At 43.1% G+C, this 20,000-nt stretch overlaps 2 protein-coding genes and 1 non-coding gene across 4 annotated transcripts in view; 1 reads left to right on the top strand and 2 right to left on the bottom strand.

Annotated features, from left to right (window-relative positions):
* Positions 1-4,244, bottom strand: part of fam114a1 (family with sequence similarity 114 member A1) — a 9,531-nt gene extending 5,287 nt beyond the window's left edge. Inside the window, exons 1-7 of the mRNA XM_072463150.1 lie at positions 4,036-4,244; positions 3,139-3,426; positions 1,880-1,970; positions 1,553-1,734; positions 1,141-1,275; positions 870-1,022; positions 542-728 (exon numbers count right to left, since the gene is read on the bottom strand). Coding sequence (XP_072319251.1) covers positions 542-728; positions 870-1,022; positions 1,141-1,275; positions 1,553-1,734; positions 1,880-1,970; positions 3,139-3,420 — 1,030 coding nt within the window. The 5' untranslated portion in view covers positions 3,421-3,426; positions 4,036-4,244. The remainder of the gene's footprint in view (positions 1-541; positions 729-869; positions 1,023-1,140; positions 1,276-1,552; positions 1,735-1,879; positions 1,971-3,138; positions 3,427-4,035) is intronic.
* A 218-nt stretch (positions 4,245-4,462) lies between these two features.
* Positions 4,463-4,534, top strand: trnap-agg (transfer RNA proline (anticodon AGG)). Its single transcript has one exon. It is a non-coding gene; the product is annotated as a tRNA-Pro (tRNA).
* A 1,145-nt stretch (positions 4,535-5,679) lies between these two features.
* Positions 5,680-17,824, bottom strand: klf3 (Kruppel like factor 3 (basic)). Of its 2 annotated transcripts, none has more exons than XM_072463149.1 (6): positions 17,576-17,824; positions 11,632-11,692; positions 10,189-10,678; positions 9,560-9,707; positions 6,523-6,689; positions 5,680-6,428 (listed from the first exon to the last, which is right to left on the bottom strand). In XM_072463149.1, exons 2-6 carry the CDS (start codon positions 11,671-11,673, stop codon positions 6,247-6,249), a joined length of 1,029 nt encoding a protein of 342 aa, XP_072319250.1. In that variant the 5' UTR covers positions 11,674-11,692; positions 17,576-17,824; the 3' UTR covers positions 5,680-6,246. The 2 variants fall into 2 exon arrangements, with proteins under 2 accessions (XP_072319250.1, XP_072319249.1); XM_072463148.1 differs by lacking the exon at positions 17,576-17,824 and adding an exon at positions 14,255-14,649.
* Positions 17,825-20,000: the final 2,176 nt, after the last annotated feature.

Genomic DNA, 20,000 nt, shown 5'->3' with positions numbered 1-20,000 from the left:
GCGCAATTAGGCTAAAATTGAGGCCTTATATTTACAAAATCATACGAGAAATGTGTCTATATCCCTGACAGACACATTCCGTTATCATTCATTTATAAGTGAAGAGATCATTTGTGAACTTTAAAACCTAAATATCCGTATCGGCAAATATCGGTGATTGGCATCAGCATCAAGCCAAATGTCGGATCAAAACTCCCACATGGGCCCGTCCGCCTCGGGTTCAGGACTTCTAAACAGAGTGCAGAATCACATCCATGGCTTTTCGGAAGGATGATAAAATTAGGACGGTCGCCATAGCAATTGACAACTTCAAACGAGCCGTGAATAGACCGGAGCGCTCTTACTTCCTGCTCTAAATATCGCTGCTCGTGGAGTGCACAGCTTGCGTTTTGTTCTGCGACTATTGCGCGCGGTGAGTCAACGTTTGTGTCGACGAACAACTAAACAGGAAAGGCCGAACCCCGTGGCTTTGTCGTGATTGTCGTCGTTGTTCCTGGGTGAGTGCTGTGCGGCCTCGTCTACCTGCGTCCCGTTCACTCACAGAGGGGGGTGGAACAGTGAAAATGGGAACTTAGATCACCATTGTCCTTGGCCTCGCCCTCTTGAATTTCGGATTCCTCCCGGGCCTCTTCGTCCTCTTGCCTGATGAAGATGTCTTTTATGAAAATCAATTCCGCTTTAACCTCCTCCAGCTCTGTTTCGGTCAGAGAGGAAAGAAAGGCTTGAACCTGATAAAAAAAAAAAAAATCTAATTAAATGGAATATCAGCGTAAGAGTATGTTGATATTTTCCAAGTGTGTTGATATTTTCCAATATATTATATTATTATTGTTTGCATAAAACTAAAAAAGAACAAGACGTTAACTCACTTTGGCTTCACTCTCATTAGACAAGATCTCAAGGGCCTCGAGGTGCGATAAGCCCTGGTAATCATCAAATAAGATGCCATAGTGAGCAGTGGGCGCGCTGATTGGATAGTTACAGAGCCGGGCACGCTCCTTTTCTTTGGCTTCCTTCAACATCTGAGAAGTGCATAGTCATTTCAGTCAGACGCAGGACATATTAGACGAGTGCGCGGAGAAACACTGAATAATTGCTGTACATTTTTAATACAAAAACATGTGAAATGATTTTGCCTGCCTGACTCAGGGATGCCGTTTTTTCTATCAGTATCTTGGTCTTTTTGAAACCGGGGTCGCTCTCGGCCAGAACGGTCATAGTCTTCTTGCCGATGAACTCCAGCGCGTCCAAACCGCCGCTGATCACTGACTTTCCCTGGTAAAACGTATCATAAGTTTCAAACGCGTGCTCCGTGTAAGTGAGCTACGAGTATGCAAATATAAATGTGAAGGTGTGCTGTAAATATGAACAATTACTGACATATTTCAAGCATTTGGATTGAGGATTATAGATTCAGACTATAAATACAAAAAAATTGAGCGTTGACTCTTTATTCAGCCATACAGTGAGCAGTGTTCCTTGAAGGTGGAATCAGAATAACAGAATAACAATAGTTGTACATAGTTCACTGGTGTCATGACTGTGTTCTTACTGCATGTGTGATTGATGAAAGGACTCCTCTGTTAGAAGTGGGAGACTCTACAGAGTGAGCGCTCTCTGCATCATCATCTCCTCCCTCTGCTCCCTCATCCTCCTGAGCCTCTTCTCCCACAGAGGTCTTATGGAGACGCAGAGCCTCTCCTGCCTTCACCTTCACTGAGCTCAGGCTCTGACCTGCACAAACAAATTAAAGAGTGAGTGCGATAGCCCTGTATATTATTGTAAACCGAAATTTCCCCATGTGTGGACAATAAAGGATTATCTTATCTTATCTTAAACCAGATCAAAGGCAAAGTGCAGATGAATGTAATAGACTTACCCATAGAAGAGGTTGCACTCGACAGAATGGATTTTCCCCATGAGCTCCAGCCAACCCAACTTTTATTTGTCTCCTCAGGTGACCCTAGCTCCTGAAAAAAATGTAATGAATGTACATTTTGAATTTTGAAAATTACATTAATATACTATGTTTTTTAGTATTTTTAAACATAATTATTTTTATTGTTGTGTATCAGAGGCGATATAATTTCCTCTGATAAACAATTATCTAAATTGTAGAAAAAGATTCAGTTGTAGTCATCTGGACTAACCCTAACCCTGTTTTTTGGAAAAAACGATAAGTTTCGACCCTTATCCAAGAGTCATTCTCAATCTGCGAATCAAGACCGGGAACTCAGATATTTATCCTACTCTGAGTGGCCCCTGCCCACCGGACGGGACCTCCTAATGAAAAGGTGTTACTGGTTTCACCAGAAACTAAACCTCTTTGTTTTCTATCAGCCCTTTAATGGCCTGTAAGCCTCCTATTGTCCATGACTCACACACTTTCTCTTCCCTGTGTTACTGATTAGCATCCGAATGCCCTGGGTATGTACCTCTCCAGGGATTCAAAATTCCATTATAAACAACCAGAAGGTTGAATCTTAATCCCCTATTCCTATTTAATGATGGTCATTCTTTTTTAACAAAGATTGCCACTTTAACTCCTCTTTCAAACCATCTTTTTTCCCTGCTTAGAATCTCCACCTAACTGTCTTCGATAGAGTGGTTAGAGGCTTTGAGATGAAGATGCACGGCGCTTTGGGGTCCTGAGTTTACATGTCTGATACAGAGTCTAGATGAGGCTACCCCAAATAAATTTTCTGTTTGCTGTAACCCGAGTCAACATTTTTTAAGTGGCTCGGTCGGTAGGCAAATTCTTATTTTTTTTACTTTGGGGCAAAAAAAATCCAAATTTTGTCATTTTTTGAGTCGGAGTGACCACCAGGGGTCAGGCTTCAACAGTCAATGACGGAAAACGTCTCTTATCAACCCGATCGGGAGACCAAATCTTCCGATTTTAAAGATATTTCAATCGACCTTTTATACGCCGCTATCCTTTATTTTGGAGCGGGAAACATGACATATTATTTTGCTCAGCCTGAACTGAATCTTTTTCTACAATGGAACACTCCTGGACGAATGAGTGATTACACCGACAATCATCTAAATATTTCTTTTAAAAGGTAATAAATACATCTGCATATTTATATGATGTATGAAAATGCTAATCTTTTACACAATAATTGCAAATCCAACCTCCACTTCTGCGTTTGCGTCGGGCCCCAGACTCACAGGCTGATCACAAATGACCTCCTGTTCTCCAGCTGCACGCTCTGGCTGCTCACATACTGACGCTGTGTCAGGCTTTGCACCATTGTCACTTGTAGTTTCCTCTGTGGACTGTGACAAGTCAAAGCTCTCCAGTGTTGAAGCGGCTTCAGTGGAGACATCTGGGACCCCCTGAGTGGACCTGGGCTCCTGATCAGGGGCCACCGGGTCTACTGAGGGGTCTACGTCAAGAGAGGGAGCCTGGGACATGGTGACCTGTTGAAGGTGTTTATAATCTAATTGATAAGCATTCATTCACATTGAATTATTTAACAACATACCATTATCCCAAACAATACGACTATTAATCGTTTGACCAACATCGCCACCTTTCGCTCAGCCCCTGCACTTGCAGCCAAATGAATTGTAACGCCGTCATTCAACAAGCCTTTACATATTTACATTTAACTTATTTATTTGTTGACTCAACTTAAAATTACTCTAGACTAAACCCGTATTCGCACTACATAGCTCTGCTAAATAATCAAGAATTTTAGATGTAAGAGCATTTGTCACCAGTTGAAATGTATATATAAGTAAACCTAATCTTTCTTATACTTTTGCATAGACGCCAGGTCGTCGCGTAGTGCGTTAGAGAACATCATGTCCATATTCCTCAATGACGCCACACACTTTTACAGCTGAAAAACAAAGAACCCTGTTCAATCCTGTCCATGACACGATGACTAACTGTTGTTGAAGTGCATTGATTAAACAAATCTACCGATTTCTTTAAAAAAAAAGTGCCTTTATTGCTGTTAATAACAACAAGTATATGCCAGGAAACCCGAATCCTCAGTAGTTAGATTAGAAAGTGCAGCTCACCGTGTTCAGCAGCACCAGACAGCGGATAACTTTTCCACCCCGCCACGTCGGCAGCGTCCGGTGCGCCGCGTGAGCCAAAGAGCGCAGCGTGGCAAGATGACGCAGAGCTACTGTCGATGGTCGAATCAAAGGGTCAAAAAACTATCGCTTCAAATCATTAAAGTCATTATCGTAGGGCATAGACTCGTTTTATTGCTGTTGTTGGATGATGAACCATGGCCCCGGAGTATCTTGCTTTGCTAATGCTCTGCTAGCTGCTAGTGTTAGCGTGTCTTTTTGCACATCAACTTGGGTCGCTGCATATTGCGTGGAATGTATTGTTAAACAAAATAAAAATAACAGCGTTTATAATATGAACCTATTTACTTTAACTGAATATATCATGTATGTAGAATATAGATTTATATGTACATCGAATGGAGTCTATGGCTCGTTGGTCTAGGGGTATGATTCTCGCTTAGGGTGCGAGAGGTCCCGGGTTCAAATCCCGGACGAGCCCACGTTGTTTGTTGCTTTTCTTGTTTCAGAAAGCCATAGATAGCTATGTTTGTATGAATATTTGTATACTATTGTATATGTATACTATACTATTCTCATTACCACTATTATTAAATAGATATATGTTGATGTAATTAGACTATTATATAATGTTAATGAAAGCACTTTTTTTGCACACTCATTAACGCTTTGTGATAGAAAGGGTTACACACTTTTTAAAATAATATTTTATTTCTAAGTGGCATTAATAGGCTTAAAATAAATGCAACATTGCAGATAGATCTGTACAGTATATGTTCACAGTTTAACATGTTCCCTTTGAATTTCCAACATAGATTAAAAATAGACAAGTAGAAATGTATATTTATTATATGGATATCAAAACCATGCTTAGTAAAAACCTTTAATTTCCCTTTCAGTCTAATAATCAAATATAAAATATACTGTATATATTACAAACTTATATTTGCAGAAATACAAAACATACACAAGCGAAGGTAATAGGAAAGATACGGTTCATTTGTGCCAGTACATTCTGTGTGCATGCACAACATGGTTGGAGAATCAAAGTGTCATGCTAAAAGAAGGATTACACGTAATATGACCACTGACACTTTTGAACAGTTCTAATCATACTGACCAGAGCATGATTGAAAATTCACAGATATGTTTGTGGGAATGTTTGTGAATATAAAGTGCACATTGGAGTCATGTACAAAGAAGCGTTACATACAAATGTTTTGATCTCCAGAAGCTGTGAAAGTGATCTTAAACAATTCCATATAAACTGGATCTGCTCGGCCAAGTAAATCTATGACCAGACAGCAGTGTGGGGGAAGATAATTAGAACCATATGGCAATTGACAACATATAAATATAAAGCATTTGTTAATATTTTAAGAGGACAGAAACCAAGACAAACATTTGTCTTTGTTTCATCATACAAAGGTTTCATAGAATAATGGCTTCCAAAATTTCACAAACAAACACACATTAAGATATATAAATGTGGTGCATGATACATAACACATTTCATTGCGTCACCCTTGATCCAACCAAGTGGTATATTTCCTCACACTGTCCAATAATAATGCCCCTGTGCATTCAAATCTCACATTTGTGAAAAAGACAAAACAAACACTTCAAACTACATTGATAAGACGTAGCATCCCCTGTTCTAAAATCAAAGCACAAAAACAAGGCTACCACTTTTGACGAGTGCATGTGATCTGTGATGTGATATTGTGAGTGTGTGCTGTCTAAAGTTACTTCATGACGTAGATTTAGAGGCAGATGAGGTGTGTGGAGGTCAACATCAAAGTAAGCTGAATGGCAACCTACATTCTGAAGAGCTTCCTGAAGTTTCACATTATGATAGCTAGCAAACTGTGTGTGTACGCCCATTACTACTGAATACATAAAAGATAAAACATAAGCGTTAAAAGCTTTGGCACACCGGTCTATTTAGAGAAGTTTAAATTTGCTGTTTGGTTCTGTGGCCACAAGGGGGCAGCACCTTCAAACCAGCTGAGATGCCGGCGCACCTGCAACACTGACCTATCCTTGGCTGAGCTGGTAGAAAATCTGAGCATTAGGCATAATATGTTTGGGGTTTTTTTTGTATGTGAAAGAGTTTCCACCCTGAGGAACACTTTCATAGTTCACCCCATCCCAAAAGAGCTGCAGTCCAACACGAGAACACCAAGGCGACCCTCACAACGACAGGTGCCGCTTCTTGTGCAGAGCTAAGTGGTCGGAGCGGGAGAAGCTGCGCTCACAGTCCGGACATTGGAAGGGTTTGACGCCGGTGTGTTTCCGGAAATGCCTGGTGAGCTCGTCGGACCGGGCGAACTTCCACGTGCAGCCCTCCCACATGCACTTGTACGGCTTTTCCCCTGCGAACAAAGCGCACACACGTGTTAACTTTATTACACTGTGGACACGCGTTTCCGGTGGACAACATAGTTGGGGTTCATGACTCTTGACTACCTGTGTGGGTTCTGCGGTGCGCTTTGAGGTGGGAGCTCTTGGTGTAGACTTTGTTGCAGCCGGAGAAGTCGCAGCGGTGAATCCGTCGCTTCTTGAGAGAGTCGGGCGAGTCCGGTGGAAGAGGGTGCTGTGTGCGGGAGTGGACTATAACTGAAGGACTGTTCATCCTACAACAAACACAAAGAGACATAAATATATTAGGTACAGTTGTAGAGGGCAGTGTGATGCAGGCAATCTGTCTTTAGCTCTGTAGACACTCCCAATGCAATAAGAGGGAGTGTCTACAGAGCCGCGGCGCATGAAACTGCTGGGCTATTTGTAGCCACGGCCGCAATAAGACAGTCTTTCTATTTTCGTCTAGTTTTTCTGTTCTGTCTGTGATGTGCAGCAGTCAAATGACACCGTTTGGAGCTTTGGCCATTAATCTAATATTTTAGGCCGGGAACAGGAGACATGTAACTACAAAAGAGACTTAAAAAGAGCCAAAACAAACAAAAAGGAATTGTCAGTCCGCACTATCATTACAGCTAGAGTGTCGGGCTGTGAGTAAGTGGCAGTTGAGAGCAGATGTCAAGTGTTGAAACATGAATCCGTCACAGATCGACTCTGCGTCAAGGAATGTGCAGAAAATCCCCAACTACATCGCGGCGCTCGTGTTCAGCCCGTTATTTTACAGGAAGAACTCCGTGTTGACCTATTTATGATAAACAGTGCACGCAGTTCACGTGTGAGCGCGTTTGAGAAAGATGTAATGACAACTCCGGACACACCCACCTCTGAAGGGCCCAATTATTTTAGAGTTGGCCCCCTGATAACAACTGCAGCGTGTGACGGCAAACCGAGCTCACGCCACACAATGCACACACACTAGCAGCATTCTCTGACAATTACATGTTTAAAACCTGTTACCACTCACCTGTCCACCGGCGAGCATTTTCTATATCTCAAATATTCTCTTACATCATCACTTATTTCCGTGGTCAATACCAGCAAGCCATACATCATTTTAAAGCTTATTTTCTCAACAAAACGAATATGTCATTGATTTACATTGAATAATATGCCCCAAGAAGCAATTGCCAATAGTTTGTGAGAAAGTCTCAACTTTTACAAACGCATGTCCTACCTGTTTATGACGGACGAAACAGCTTTAATTCTGTACATCCTTGTACTCAGTCTGTGAAAAACAATATCCACTTGTATTTTTCCTGAAGTTATCCGATTTTGAGATATTGTCAAGTAAACAAACTTTTCTTCGTTTCTCGCCGGATGAGAATGCGCTTGTCCGGCGCATTTCTCCGTCCATAACAAATGACCTGTTTGACCTATAAAATAATGTTGGGTATCCTTCTTTTCCTCAGACTGTTACCTACAGAATGAGACCATCCACCAATTTTTCTGTCCACTGGTTTGTTTGCTACAGCCTCCGCAAAAAAAAATGCGCCGCTTGCGACGCACATGGATTAGTCTGTTTACATCTAAATAGCGCCGCATGTGAGTGACGTAGAAGAATTTGATTGACATATTATTCTAGCCAATAAGATTAGCTTTAGAAAGAGGGGCGGGACAAAGGGCTTATTGACACAGAATCTTCTGTATTATCGTGCGTAAGGCTCAGGGAAGGCTGTAAAGAGCCAGATTTCTCGGCAGGATTTTGCGCATAACGTTTTCTGATTTTATTAGCCTTTTGGACGTGCATTTTGTTAGATATATGTATTATTATACCAATACAAAAATAAAATAAAAAAATATTATTATTCTTTTTTTTTTTTTTTTTAACCTCTATCTGGGAAATTCATGGGTAAACTTATATTTACACATTTTCACATATATTGTTTTTAGCAGTTATAATTGGTATTAGTGGCCTACAAAACATCAAAATGTATGTTTTATGATCATAGAGGAGCTAAAATTGTAATAAAACAGTTTGGCACAGTTGTCACATATTTGGATCACTTGTTCCGAATATACTTTTTGATACAAAAAGGTCAACAGCACCAAAATGCCTGTTCCTAGAGATCTGAAACTTTACACAGTTGTTGTCAACAAGATAAACATCATGTACAGTGAACAGCATATGCACACAATGAAGTATGTCATGCTCAGGACCATTACAAATTGACAATATTCAGGTGAGACTAAAAAAGGATGTTTTGTTTATGTTTGGGCCTCTGTAGTGTAAGTTCTGAAGCCCTGACAGTGTTCATGTGCACATCTGCACAAACTAGAAGGCCTAAGCTTTCTAATGATGCATCACACTTGCATGTGGAACATAAGATCCTCTTTTAATAAGCAATGCCATTTGGGTATGTCCAACCATTGTGCACAGGGCGAAAATAGGTGGATGGTAACAGGTTAACATAACCTGCAATTATGTCTTCTATAGGGAAGGCTTGTTTTAGCCACGGGCAAAAGAAGAGAAGAGAGGGTGAGGAGGAGAGGCAGAAAGAGATGTGAGAGCCAGGTTAATGACAACACATATTACTGCTATGTTAAACTGAAACCACAGCATTAATCCACTATTCGTGACTAGTTGATCATAAAAATAAGTAGTTGTTTTTTTCATCATCAGATTCATTATTTGTTCAATACAGACTCTAAAACACACATTAATAACAAACACAGTGGCATTGTCAAATCAAAATGTCAAAAAAAAAATAGATTTTGAGCAGCAATACACTTTATTTTCGTAAATATTCTATAGCTAGAAGCCGTCAGTAACCATATTTCAACTGTTATTTAGCAAAAAAAATATTTATTTGTGGCGGCCCAAAGCCAGACAGCCTCTTTGTTGAAATAAATTATCTCTATCCATCTATTATTGCTATTCAGTCGTTTGAACATACTCAACAATTTGTGTAGTTGCCAGAAACAGGTTGAACCCAAACAGTGAAATATCTGACGACTCCTCCAACAAGAGCTGAAGAAAAGGAGCGGAGCCTTGAGAAAAGTGAACTAAAAGACACCGCAGGGAAAAACACACGTTGACATTTTGAAAAAACCCTATGTACAAGGTGAGTTTATGTATGCCACTCACTCGTACTCGTGTGATATTCTGAGGGACGGTGGTTTCTTCTCGTGGCCGCTGATGGGGTCAACGCTTGTCTCTGAGCGAGGCTCTGTTTTGATTGGCTTGTACAAGTCAGGGGCGTCGCCTCGCAGCTCCAGGGCCCGCTTAAAGTGGGCTGAAAAAGGACACATTTGACAACTGTTTAGTAACATACAGCAAAGGACATACATTAACGGGGGGCTACGGGTGTTTCTCCTGCGTTATAAAGTTGTTCCCACTATTGCAGAGAAAATGTACATACAATGAATACTGAGCCCCAAAATCCTTTAAGTCACAGTAGTATTTTATATATCTAATTGAATTCTTTTCATCAACTTTCTTTTGTGTTTTTACTTTACATTGTATTTTGTCATGTGCTTGTTTGAGCGGCCAGTGAGTGACCTCTGTGACCGCATCAAATCGCAGCACAGAAAGTACAGAAAATATCATTCCTGCTTCTTAATTTCATAAGAAGGAAACAATTAAATGATCAAATTGTTTATAAGGAAAGGGTCCCGGACGACAGCGCATTCCTTCCACAAACTCTTACATCCTGTTTTTGTTTTTTTCGTTACTTTCACGGCGCAAACACGATACGCGTCCTCACGCGTCCTCACCCGTCTGCTCCCTGCCGCGGTGGAGCTCCTCTTCCGAGACGAGGGGCGGGCTGACCATTATGGGCTGGTGCAGGTGGAGCGGAGGGGGCAGAAGGACGGACAGGGGCAGCATGACCGGCGACACCATGACCCCCGACTGGATGACCCCCTGGCCGCCGCCGAGGAGAGACCCGACCATGGCAGGGTAGGACAGCGTGTGGGTGGGCATGTGGGGTGACGGGGAGTGCAGGGGCGAGCAGCGGGGCGACGGCGAGCAGCGGGACGACACCGGGGACGAGGAGCACGGCGGGGACAGCGAGGAGGCGGAGGACGCGGTGGAGGAGCGCTTCGTGACGGACAAGTCGACGGGCTCCAGCTGGGTGGTGCCGCCGCCGCCGTGCTGGGGGCTGACGGGCGGGTTGGGCGAGGGGAACGCGGGCAGAGGGGAGGGATACAGGTGGGACGGGGGCAGGATCACTCTGTATGTCTCCGAGTACGACGGGTAGAACGACTGCAAGAGAGAGAGAGAGAGGGGAAGGAAGCACGGTGTTAGAAATATCCGCTTTGCAGTGAAAACAAAGCAGAAATGTCTCAACCAGCACGTCTTTATCACAACTGAGTTACAGTAAAACCATTCAGAGCTCCACGCGTTGTTTGTACAAATGTAATTGTTCTAATTGTTCACATCTGGCAATGACGCAGCCAATACCAGACAACAAAACAGAAAGGTATTACTGCAGACGGTATAGTGTGTTACTAATAGTAGAGCTGGGCGTTGTCGATACATTTTGTTTTATTGTGATCCGATCCTGTGACGATCTGCTATTTCATTGAGATCGTCATGTGGTGAGTCAGTGCGTCTGTGGCTTTGTAGCGCTTTTCCCCACCGACTCCTCCTATTGGTCAGCCTCTGAGTGACTTACAGGTGGATTTAAAAGCGTGAACTCTCAGAAGAGGCAGATGGCTTTAGTTTCCTCTTAATGGCAGATAAAAGATAAACGGTGTTCACAGAGTCTTTTGTTCACAGAGTCTTTTGTTCACCTTTAACTAACCCGTGTCCATTTTTGCCAGTGTTATAAGTCCAGTAGTTGGTGGCACTGTAGGACAAAGGCATTTTAACTGCTCATTCTTGTCAGTGATTCTGTTAAGTGTCTGTTAGTCAAATGACCCGCCAGAGTACAGTATGTGGAGGCGTTTGTAGATTTGTCTGTTGCCCGGTGGAGTGTATCCATTGTATGCAAATATCCAGTGTGCCGCAGCGGCCTGTTTGTCCAGGAAGAGGCAGAATGTGGGAACCAGTCTGTCTAGACACGTAGAATCTGCAGTGGTGTGTAGGTGTGAGGGCATGAGGGTCCCAGCGGCGCGTCTTCAAAAACATGTACGGGCATGATCACGACACACACGGACACACACACGGACACACACTGAAGCTGCACACACACACACACACACACACACACTTACCGTCTCCATGTCTGTTTTCAGAGGATAATCATACATCAGCATGGCTGCACAGCCCAAGAGCCTTCAAAAGAAAACACAGAAATGCCAAGTTTACTCACATGATGATTATTTTTAACAACACAAATCAAAGACGGAAATGCATTTATAGTCAAATTAAAATAGCCTGCATATTATGAACTAGTTATTAAGTACAGGTGACACTGACACTGTTGTAATATTCCACACCTTTTACCACGTTGCTCCTCCTTCTCTCGGAAACTACCTGCGTGACAATGTGGTGCGACAGCTTGTTTCCCTGTCTGAAAGCACTTTACAACAGCATGCGCGTAATTGCCATGGAAATCAGGTGACGCTGACAGAAAGAGGAAACCATGTGATGTCCAAAGTGGTTGCGGTTACCTCGCTTGTGGCCAGGTGCAGCTGTGAGGGCAGTGTGTTGTTTATGAGCGTGATTGTGTGTTCAACAGACCGTAGAGGCGAGATGAACAGAAGAATGCACCCCTGTGTGTGTGTGTGTGTGTGTGTGTGTGTGTAACTGCAGCTTTAGTGTGTGTGTGTGTGTGTGTAACTGCAGCTTTAGTGTGTGTGTGTGTGTGTGTGTGTGTAACTGCAGCTTTAGTGTGTGTGTGTGTGTGTGTGTGTGAGGCCTGATTAAAGTCCACGCTCTGCACTGAGCCTTTAATTATTAACAAATGAGCAAGAACACACAGCTCGGTCCAGATGCGTGAGCGGCCAATGAGGAGCAGAAGGGAGGTTTGCCTGGTCAGGAAGGGTGTGAACATGACTGCGGCCTCGCCCTTCAACCCGCTTCACAAAAAACAAAACGAGAGAAAGCCGTTGGGTGAGAATGGCGTGTGCGCAAGGTTTTAAGGGTGTGTTTTCTTCTAATCTTGGTTTGTATTGTGCTCTGGTTCAGATACAGGTCAAGCACTTGTTCCATTGTGCCACTGACACAGGTACGGAGCGCAAACACGTTACGAAATGCAGGTATGAGGAAAAGGGGGTGTTCCCAGGAATATCTCAGACGTTTGTTTAAGAAGTCATTGTGGAAACTTTTTGTGACCCTGTGTTTATATTTAAACAAGAAAGTTCTGTTATTGAGAACTGGGCCTTACTCACACCTCACAAATATTCAAACAAGGACAATGCACAATGTCTTGACCATTGCAGGTCTCGACCCAGTTCATATACTCCAGCAAAACATTACGAGCCAACAGAAACATATAATCGTACTATTGACCATATTTGGCTGTTTTCTCCCATCACATCTTGCCTCAATTACACAATATTTATCTTGGTTGTTAATGATAGTTCCACATTTTATCTCAATATCCATTATTACCAATTATGGCTGGGCAATATGACAAAAATGTATCCTAATATGAATCACATCATATTGATGGATCAAATTTTCTATTCTATTTAATTTTGTCTTTTTAAAAAAAAATAATGTTGTCAACAGTAGAATTAATTTCTCTAAAATCAGAACTTTGCTCCAAATGACATGCTTTTACTGACGGAAGATCTCGGTTAGTTAAAAATACCCAAGAATGTAATGAATGAGTTTAATGACTGATGCTTAATAACTACACTCTAGCGACATCCGTGTCACGCTAGTGACTCACAAATGAAAACAAAGTTTTGACAGTGTTTTGACTGGGATTTAATATGTGCAAGCTCTTCTGCTGCATGTATTTCAGTATAAGCTCATGATCTGTGGGTGTGGTGGAAACAGTAACACATATGAAGCTTAAATAAATATACATTCAACTTAACGCTTGTTAAACATGTTATGAAGTATGAACAGTCCTTCTGTTGGACAGATGTGGTAGTGATACTTTGGATAATAACAAACTGTCCTGCCTCTTACGCTATCACTGATATTCTTCTCTTTATAGTCTTGTCGTTGGGTCAGCTGGAGTTGAATTATTTACGTTTAAATTGAAATTACAAAATCCAAAGTACTCTTGTAATACCACAATGCAATTACATAATAATCTCACCAGTGTAAAGTGTTATAGTTTCTACACGTGATTGACATGATTGATGTGTTGATCAACATTCTGTTTGTGCGTCTATACAGTTAGTTGTGTGTGTAAAAATATTGTGATAAAGATATCGTTCCCTTTTGATCTTGGTTTGTATTACAGGGAAATTGAACACCTACAGAGAAAACGTACGCAAGGGTCTAATAATCCTTGTGATTCAGGAATCAAACCATCTTTCTAGGAGGCAGCAGTGCCAACGACTCTGCCACTGCCCCAGCCACAGAGCTACGACCTCATTCTGAAACCTTGTATTTTCACAGGCCTAATTTTGGTTCATGTTCAGGCCAGTGCTCTAAAGGTTTGGAATCCACTCAAGTAAAGGACAGGATATTTTCCCTATTATACACAAACTATAATTTTCCTTTGTCACCTGATAACAGAGGCATCTCGTTCTCCATTTTTATAATAAAACAAAGACACAAAAATGAATAATCTCTCTCGAGTTGTGTTTTCTTCTTGATTTTGTAAATAAAGACATACTAATCTGATCATGTCTTTGTGTTACCAACAAGCCTCACTTGTGCAGCTGGTCTGATCCAGCGTGCACCGCTCTCTTTAGTCAATAAGTAGCCTACCTGAGTCGCTGAGGAGTATTCTGTCCTCTTGCCCTCTCCATGTGGGTGTGTATTTATGCATGTCAAGTGTGGTCTGCAAATATTGTCCTTCTAGGTCAGAGGAGCTACTGTGTGCTCAACCTCAACCCACTCCGCAAACACGGCCTTCTCCATGCTCCAAATCGTCTTCATCTCCACCTCTTTCTCTCAGCTGTGGCTATCACTCACACTTAAGCTTCTTTGCAACACGCCGGCCCGGTCTGTGTAGAATAGATCATATATAAAACAACACGAGTGAAGGGGGAAACTATTGTGGCTTGGAGTTAGTTCTGGCTACCGACTAAACCATGCACATGCAAAAGTTTCTGCTAGCTCAACAGAATACATGCATTAAATCAGAGTAGGAAGAAGTTTTTACACGCACGCACGCACCGCACGCACGCACCGCACGCACGCACGCGCGCGCGCACGCACGCGCACACGCACACACACACACACACACACGGCTGGAGATGATGAGATCACCAGAGAGAGAACCTAAACCTCCAGACAACAGCTTTGTCCAAGAACAAGATGGAACTCTTTATGGGTTTCAAATCCTCACTTATTGCCAGGTTGTTGGCCATGGCCATGTTCTCTTGTGCACTTCATAATGTTTTAAAATAAACATTTTACAGTGGAATACAGTAATTTCGTCAAGAGTAGAAATTGCAAATTACATAACTACTATTGTTTTTGTACGTAAATCAGAGACTACAGCGCATTGAGCGCTCTGCTGAGCAGGTGATCGGCTGCAGACTTCTCTGGGACGAGCAGGTCGGATCACTGCTGACCCTTCTCACCCTGGACACAGACTATTTGAGCCACTCCCCTCAGGCAGGAGGCTACGGTCCATCCAGACCAGAACCTCCCGCCACAAGAACAGTTTCTTTCCCTCCTTTTCTAAATTCTTAATTTATGCATGCCATTCTTGACTCTATAGATGTTGTTGCTATTATTGTTATTATTATTATTATTGTTATATTGTTATTATTTTATTATTCATTGTTTTATGTTGCACCTTACGCCGAGTTCCTATGTCTGCAAACTGTGGCCAGTGACAATGTGAATAGGCTACTTCCCCAAGGCTCATTTTCTATCCTAGAAAATATGTGTCCTTTGCTCTGACATAAACTCTAACTTTGAACTCTTTCTCTTCACTTTCGCTTATAAGCCCCTCTTAAGCCCCCTCTGAATTCCCTAAAGTTCCTAAGCTACAGCAGAAGTACACCCCTCCCCAAACACAGTGCGTGACCTCAGTGGGGGCCATCCGGTGGGGAGAGGAAGCATGATCTATCATCACACTTAGACACGGGTACAATCTTGTCTAGGGGTTGACATAGGGCTCCAAAAAGTGACAAGCACACACATTGGCTTAGGAAGCGACTGGAGAGCTTTGACATTTTCCAGACTACGTTTTGGAGAACAGGAGAAGGGGAGAGAGTGCAGCGGAAGCCCTTGGAGTTGGAGTCTGACTGTTATTATTTCCACACTGCGTGATGGGTCGGGGGGTGTAAAGAAAAGGGGAAGGAGGAGAGAGGAGCGGAGCCAAACGAAGGGGTGCTGCTGCAGGGGGCCTGTGGTTTCCTGTCCGACCCCAATAACCCCCCCGCGGACCCCCCCTCTCTCGCTCCCTTCTTTTCTACCATTCTCTCTCTACACACTACACCTCCCCGTGCCAAAGAATGAGAGGCAAAGAAAACAGCCCCTCTCTGACCAAACTATGTCAAAATGGAAGTGGAAAGAACAAGACATACACAGAAACGGGGAAGAAAAACCAAGTGGGTTCCGACCGAAATATGACAAAACTTCAACGAACCTCAAACTAACGGAGGGGGTAACGGCAGCGGGGGAGACTTCGCAAGTCACTTCACGTGTTCGGATGAGCGCTACACCTTTTTTCCAAGTTAAAAAATGTCCAGTGTCCCATACAGAGGCTCACCAAACTTCCCAGTAACATCCAGAAGATTAATGTTTAGCCTTAATGTTCTCCCCCCCCCGGCATGCCCTTTGAGCCGTGTGCGAATGAGTATACACGACGTGCATTTAGTTCTCGCAGATAACATCAGACTGTTGATTCAGGCAAAGAGGCGTAAGGGCCGCAGAAGGTGTGCGTGTCTTTTTTTTTAAATGGAGGACCTAAGTGCATTCACAAGCGCTAAGATCATTCGCAGTACCGTTGTTTTTTATCACAGTACGAAAAAGAAAGAAAAAAAAAAAGCCTCCTTTCCTGGCATCCAACCCCCCACGTCCACACACCCCCCCTCTCTCTCTCTCCTCCTCCCTGTACTTGTCCTGTTCACTCTCTCTCCACTGCTGCTGCTGCTGCTGCTGCTGCTGCTGCTGCTGCTGCTGCTGCTGCTGCTGCTGCTGCTGCTGCTGCAACCTCTAAACAGGATAAAGGCTTCATATGCCAAGTGGAATGTGTGACGCAAGCCTCAGCCTTGAAACAAAGCACAGGAAACAGGGGAGAGACAGAGAGACAGGCGAGGAGAGAAAAGACGTGTGGATGGTAGAGGATGTAAGAGGGGTGAACGCCTGGATAGTATCGCACCGACACAGCTGTCACACAGGCACGTCCAGCCGCAACTGTCTCCCCATCGCTGCGGCCCCTGATAGTGCACAGTGAGATTTGCAAAAAGAGAGTCACAGGTTACAACGCAGCTTTTGATCGTCCAGAGACCAAACACGAGCTTTGATTTACGTGGAAGCAAATCGTCAGAAAGTTCATTTGGAGGAACAGGTAAGTGTGAGAGGCTGTTGTCAGAGAGCAGGGGATGAAAAAATGAAAATAAATAACCACATTAAAAAAAAAAAACTATATAATAATAAAAATCGCATCATAAAAGTTTGATGAAAGTTTGGCCTTCCACTCTTTACAGTCCATCCCCACATGTCTTGTAAAAGGCTGTACACGCAATAAACAGCCATGTGTTTCCTTATATAGCTCACTATAGGATTACATCAGTTCAATATCAGTCCCTTCAGATCACAGCAGCCAATCTGAAAGAGGAGCCTTCCAAGTGGACACAGATGCGACACACTTGAAAACAATAAATCAAGTCATTAAATCCGCCATTAATTAAAAGCCTCATTATGTTATTAAGAACAGCCAGAGCTTGTACTTTATAGACTCTCTCCTTTTTACCAACAAATCTATGAACTTAATAACCATTTTTATGTAGCTTGACGTTAATGTGTTTTTATGATGTGGGCCCCCAGATATAATAGGGGACACACAATAAACTAACTAACAACACTTGTGAAGCTAAAACAAACACACAATCCCATCGCCAAACTCACTTTTCAGGTGGAATATCAATTTTGAAGATGATCTCCTTCTTCTGACCTCTCAGTAGAACAAGAAGTTTCTGATGACCGTCGGAACTCCTCGGGGGGTGAGAGAGAGAAAAGTGACGCTCCGGACGCAAGTTGCGCCACCGACACGTGCTGCGCGCAAAACAAGCCGGGCCCGGTGATGGGTGCAAAAGTCCCCCGCGTTTCGAAACGGCCCTGGCCCGGTCTGTGCGTGCGTCTGTCGGTGTGCGTGCGCCTCCGGACTCAATTGTAAAGACGAGGCTGCTGGTGGTGCTCGCGCTTGTCACATGATCCGCTCCTCCGCCGCGTCTGGGTCTGGTCCGGGCGTCTTCAGAGGCGGGACCGGGGCGGGGCCGGGGCGTGTCCAGGGCGGGGTACTACTGTGCGCGCGTGATTGTGCGTGCGTGCGATCGTGCGCGCGTGAGCATGTCGTCATTTTCAAGACAAGGAAGCAGCTACTGGAAATTGAGGTGTTACGGTAATGGCCCAAGTCTGTCACTTCCAAGGGAATGTCTTAAGTATTGAAGAGGAATTCTGTCACTGCATGGAGATGTTGAGAGGTAAATCTTTCAATTTGTCTATGAGGGATTGTGGAAATAAAACCAAACCACGTTATTTGAGAAGCTTTATTGATTCATATTGGGAAAAAAATCTGTCTTATCTGTTTCCATTATTAAACCAGAGTCTTTATCTCCTCCAGGTTAAGTCCTTTCAAGTTCTGCTGTGGAACTCTGTCCGAGGCGAGGGTCTACTTTCTTAGGCCTGCCTGATTACAGTAACATGTATTCACAGATATGGAAATATTGATATGTACAAGTGAGGAATTTGAACACTCTGAGATTTTGCATGTTCTCCAACTTAGAAATTATGGAGGGGTCTGACATTGTAATTGTCGGTGCGTTTCCACTGTGAGAGACTGAATCAAAAAAACAAATAAATCCGGAAATCACATTGTATGATTTTTGAATAAATTGTTTGTATGTTATTGCTGCAAATACCGTCATCAATCATTTGAACACCTGAGAAAATCAATGTTAATATTTGGTATAGAAGCCTTTGTTTACAATTACAGAGGTCAAACGGTTCCTGTAGTTCTTGACCAGGTTTGCACACTCTGCAGCGATTCAATTCAAAAAAAAAATTGTAACGTTCCAGCATCAGTCAGAAGGCTTTCATTTAAGACAAATCTTAAAACGTAAAACTTAAGAAGCAGATAATTAAGCGTCATCCAGGTTTTTATATCCTTCACACAAGCACTAAGTCTTTGGCAGCAAGTAAAGAGTAAATAGAATTGGACCGAGTACTGAACCCTGTGGCACGCTGTAAGTTACAGCATGGACTTTGGCCCACACACAGATCTTTTCTAGATCTGTCAGGTTTCAAGGCTGCCGCTGAGCAACACAGAATTTTAGTTGCATCCAAAGATTTTCTATTGGATTTAGGTCTTGAGACTGGCTAGGCCTCTCCAGAACCTTGATATGCTTCTTACGGAGCCACTCCTTGGTCATCCTGGCAGTGTGCTTCGGATCATTGTCATGTTGAAAGACCCAGCCACGACCCATCATCAATGCTCTGACTGAGGAAAGGAGGTTGTTGCCCAAAATCTCTTAATACCCCATTCATTCTCTCCTTAATACAGTGCAGTCATCCCTGTGCAGAAAAGCACCCCAAAGCATGATGTTTCCACCCCCATGCTTCACTGTAGGGATGGAGCTCTTAGGATGATGCTCTTCCTCCAAACACGGCAAGTGGGATTTATACCATAACATTCTATTCTGGTCTCATCTGACCACATGACTTTCTCCCATGAGTCCTCTGGATAATCCAGATGGGTTTGGACAGGTGCTGACTTAAGCAGGGGAACCTTCCATGCAATGCATGATTTTAAACCATGACGGTGTAGTGTATTACCTATAGTGACCTTTGAAACTGTGGTCCCAGCTCCCTTCAGGTCATTGATCAGCTCCTCTCCTGTAGTTCTGGACTGATTTCTCACCTTTCTTATCATTATTTATACCCCACGAGGTGATGTTTTGTATGGAGCCCCAGTCCGAGGGAGATTGACTGTCGTCTCTTCCATTTTCTAACAATTGCTCCAACAGTTGATCGTTTTTACCAAGCTGCTTGCCAATTGCCCCGTAGTCCTGTCCAGCCTTGTGGAGGTCTACAATTTAGTCTCTGGTGTCTTTTGACAGCTCTTTGGTCTGGCCCATGCAGCAGTTGGAGTCTGACTGATTGTGAGGTGGACAGGTGTCTTTATGCAGCTATTGAGCTCAAACGGGTGCTACTAATTTAGATTAATAAGTAGACTAGAGGTGGACTTTTTAAAGGCAGACTGACAGGTCTTTGAGAACTGGAATTCCTGCTGATTGGCAGGTGTTCAAATACTCATTTTCCCTACTGTATGTAG

The sequence above is a fragment of the Eucyclogobius newberryi genome, unplaced genomic scaffold (genome assembly GCF_026437365.1).
Source record: "Eucyclogobius newberryi isolate DKJ021-1_F unplaced genomic scaffold, fEucNew1.0.hap1 SCAF_4, whole genome shotgun sequence".
In the NCBI taxonomy this organism is placed as follows: Eukaryota; Metazoa; Chordata; class Actinopteri; order Gobiiformes; family Gobiidae; genus Eucyclogobius; species Eucyclogobius newberryi.
The sequence above is the reverse complement of the archived record's forward strand: the minus strand, read 5'-3'. Positions and strand labels throughout refer to the sequence as shown.

Coding starts and splice junctions, on each gene's coding strand:
- klf3 (XM_072463148.1), bottom strand. CDS start 14,295: ATGGAGAGGGCAAGAGGACAGAATACTCCTCAGCGACTCAG. Junction 11,693..14,254: donor AATACTCCTCAGCGACTCAG/GTAGGCTACTTA, acceptor TTTCTTTTGAAG/GCTCTTGGGCTGTGCAGCCA. Junction 10,679..11,631: donor TGAAAACAGACATGGAGACG/GTAAGTGTGTGT, acceptor TCTCTCTTGCAG/TCGTTCTACCCGTCGTACTC.